Consider the following 4,168-nt stretch of genomic DNA (forward strand, 5'->3'; position numbering starts at 1 on the left):
TTGAAATTGGGATCCTCCATGGGTGTCCTCCCTCTTCCAACCTGTACTTTCCTGTTGCCTCTGAGTTCCACTCACCACCTCCTAGCTAGCAAGAGAGAGCTGTGATGCACTTTTAATTTCATTTAACCTGATGGCTAAGTTAATCTGATAAATTGTTGAAAATATATGATTATCTGGATTTAGGGTCATACATTGGCTCTAAATTGGCCCAAGACTCTACAGTAATTCTGCAGAAGCTTCTTAATATACTCCTAAATGTTTCTTTCTCCCTTCCAGTACGTAGCCTTACTTTATCAATGAATTTATAAAATAAGTGGAAGAGGAAACAAGGAAGGGCAGGAGAAGAGAAAGAATAAATGGGTACAAGAAGCTAACTTGTTTCTTTTAATATTATTTCCACTAGCCTCCCTTTCTCTTTTCTTCATCGTGAAGGGATAGGAGATGCCTCTTCAGTCTTCTCTGTGACTAATCCTCACACCATGCGGGTGGTCTGAATAGCTTACAGTATAATGTAAAGTGAATATACCATGAAGTGTTAGCATTTCAGCATTCAGTGAATACGCAGTTGCTGTTATGTGCTGAACATGGTATAGGGATGAAAACACAATCCCTGCTTATCACAGAGCTTTCATTCTAGTAAGGGAGCCATTCAGTCAGCAAGTGAACCAATGAGTAAGTAATTACAAAATCTAAGTGCTAAGGAAGTGTGAGGGTGGGGAGTGGGGAGATAATTTATGAAAGGTACTAAGGCAGAAAAGATCTCATCTAGTTCAAGCATGGGGCAGTGTATTAGTCCGTTTCTGTTACTTAAAATATTTAAAGCTGGATGACTTATAAAGAAAACAAAATTTATTGCTTACAGTTACTGAGGCTAGGATGTTCAAAGTCCACCTGGTGGTGGTGACAGTGACCCATGGGTCTCACATTGCAAGATGGTGGAAGCAGAGAAAGAGAAAGACAGACTCTCCTCTTCTTTGAAAGACCTCAGAACAACACCCCTGACCACCATTATTAATCCATTCACTATGGCACGGTCCTACAATCCAATCACCTCTTCAAGGCTCCTCCTTTCAATTACCATAATAGGATTTCCCACCCTCTCAACGGTCACAGTGGGGGCTTAGTTTCTAATACATAAAACTTGGGGGACATGATTCAAGCTTCAGTGAGGCACATAATTCAGTCAACTACAGGAGGAGAGGCCCCTGTGGCTGCAGCATGGTGAGCACACATGGTAGCATTTGAGGTAGAGAGGGAAGTAGAGGCAGCCCCACAGAGGTCTTACCTGCAATGACAGGGGATTTTTTTTTTTAATTTAATTTATTTTAGAATGAAATGGAAAGCCTGATCTAACCTACTTTGAATACAGTGCATACTAAATTTTCAATATTCTTTGTTCATATTGGAAAGTTGAAGGATTTAAAATGAGGCTTAGAATCAACCAAAGAATTATGTTGTTCAATCCCATTGGAAGATGGTACTTAGGGTAGGTTTAAGCAGTTGAGAAAGAAAAGGGCGTGATATATAACTGTAGTAGCCAGACAGCACTTTTTCCTTCTGGTCACTCTTTTATTTACATCTCTCTTGGTGGTATTTTTCATTCATGAGCTTTATTATCATTGTCAAATGGGTAACCTCCTTTTGCCATCAGACTGTATACCTAACCATGCTGTTCTAAATTGGTCTGTGTATTATGTTTCTATCACATGAGAATATCACCTGTTTTCCAGTTCATGACAGTCACATGGAAGGAAGCTGGCAGAGGGTGGTACAGGTTGAGTCCATTATCTGAAATGCTCAGGACCAGAAGTGTTCCGGATTTTGCATTTTTGGATTTAGGATCCTCAACCTGTATAGTGCTGGCAAGAGAACTTGCAGTATTGACTGAATAGGGATTGTTTTTGTTTGTTTTCTGTGTTAATTGACTTGCTTTGTTACTTATTTTTAAAAATCCAAGCCAAGTTTTTTTAAAAAACTAATTACATATAATATTTGTTTGTATTTATCAGAGCTTGCAAATTATATCATTGGTCTTCTCTGAAGTATGTGTTTTTATGGTGTTATTATGTTAAATAGAACAATACTTTGAAATAAATGGAGGATATTAAGGAGATGATTTTATGAATGTCTTATGTGTTCTATAGATTGAAGAGGAAAAGAAAAGAACTGCCCGAACAGACTATTGGCTACAGCCTGTATGTATTCAATAAGAGCTTCTTAAGTTCTAAGTCTGTGTTTAAATGATATAAATAGCATTTGGTATGACTAACTAAATTTCTCAAATATACATATATGTAAATTATATGGATAGAGTTAGTTATAAATTATAGTGATTTTTCTTCCTATTGGATCTTTAATTATCAGTTGCAGCTGTGTTGGCGGGTTCCTTCATGTTTGTAGGCAGTAATGTTCCTTGAGGTTAGTGCTAAATTTGTTTATGGACATCTTGAATTTGAACCTGTAATTATTTTTAGTTTTTGCTGAAAGACAAAAGGTTGTGTTTTCAGGAATGGTATTAAAAGGTAGAATTATAAATGCTGAAGTATTGGTTTTCAATTTACAGCTTATTGAACTTAGAATACCTAATTAGGTACTTTGTAGGAAAAAGCAGGTTTTAAGTTTACAAACTCAAGGAAGCTTTGTATTTTATTCCTTATTTATTATTGCTTATTACTTTAAAATAATTTAAAAATAATTTTTAAACATTTAAAGTAGTTTTTAAAATTATTATTTATTATTATTTAAAATTATTATTATAGGGATGAAAACACAATCCCTGCTCTACTTTGCTCTACTTTGGACTTTAAAATATGAAGTTTTCATAAAACTTTCAGAATGCCTTAGTTATTCTTAAAGAAGCTGATTTGATCAATAATAGGGGAGTGGAAAGTAATGTGTCATTTAGATAATTTATGATTTGAGAAGAAAAATTAATAATAGCTTGAAAGTCGAGAAGCCCAAAGTTCTAATTCAGATCTTCATAGTCTTTCTCCCACTAGCATGAAAATAATTTAGCTTCTATGTTTGAGTTTATCTTCTCACACAAGGGGAAGCATTTCTACAGGTGATCATGTGAAGGATCATGAAATAAGTTAGCTGAGATGAAGATAATTGCTGTTTTTAATAGAAAATAAATACTTTGAATTATTTCAGCTAATTCTCACAACAGCCCTATAAGGTCGTTACTGTTACTATTTCCATTGTATAGATAAGGAAACTGAGGCGTAAGATAACTTTCCCAAAGTCATCTAGTAAGTGGTGAAGAATCCCTAGCAATCTGATTCTAGAGGTTGTTCTCTCAACAACCACATAGTATTGCCTCCTGGAGTGCATTAGCCCGAATCCCTGATTGCCAAGTGGAAGTCTGGGTCATTGTCGACTCAGAGATATATGTTGAGATAGAAATATTTAATTTTCTTATAAGATTAGTAGAGGAAGGACCTTTAGAAAAGAGACCATCTGTTTTAGTCCATTTTGTGTTGCTATAACAGAAATACCTGAGACTGGGTAATTTATAAGGAAAAGAGGTTTATTTGGCTTACAATTCTGGGACAGCTGCATCTGGCATGGGCCTCAGACTGCTTCTACTCATGGCGGAAAGTGGCAGGCAGCCGGCAGGTACAAGCACATGGTGAGAGGAAGCAAGAGAGAGAGAGAAGGTGTCAGGGTCTTTTTAAGCAATGGGCTCTTGCTGGAATGAACAGAAGGAGAACTCACTCATTAATCCCCCCTCCCCCAGGGAGAGCATTAATCCACTCATGAGGGATCCGCCCCCATGACTCAATCAGTTTCCAACACTGCCACATTGGAGATCAAATTTCCACATGAGTTTTGGAGGGGACAACACATCCAAACTCCATCACCATCTATGGATTATTTTGGTTTGTTTTCCTCATTGGAGTAGCTAGCATTTGACTATTAATAGTTTCATATATTGTTTATGAAACTTTATTCAAGAATTTTACTTAAAGTAGTAGTTCTTTACCAGAGAGTAATTCAGAATTTCTTAGAGTTTTCCTCAAAGTACATATGCTTCAATTCCACCACCATCCAGTCTCCTGGGGCAAAATGCAGATTTTCACTCATCTCCCTGATTCTGATGTGTGTCCTTAGCCAAGAACCATTGGTATAAATGGAAAAAGAAATCCAACAAAAAAGCAAAAAAAAA

General features: G+C 36.4%; 1 protein-coding gene across 1 annotated transcript in view; it reads left to right on the forward strand.

Moving 5' to 3' along the window:
- KIN (Kin17 DNA and RNA binding protein) overlaps positions 1–4,168 on the forward strand; it is a 33,766-nt gene that overhangs the window by 19,567 nt on the left and 10,031 nt on the right. The window contains exon 9 of the mRNA XM_008584913.1: positions 2,145–2,195. Coding sequence (XP_008583135.1) covers positions 2,145–2,195 — 51 coding nt within the window. The remainder of the gene's footprint in view (positions 1–2,144; positions 2,196–4,168) is intronic.

This window comes from Galeopterus variegatus, unplaced genomic scaffold, assembly GCF_000696425.1.
Source record: "Galeopterus variegatus unplaced genomic scaffold, G_variegatus-3.0.2 Scaffold3404, whole genome shotgun sequence".
Lineage (NCBI taxonomy): Eukaryota > Metazoa > Chordata > Mammalia > Dermoptera > Cynocephalidae > Galeopterus > Galeopterus variegatus.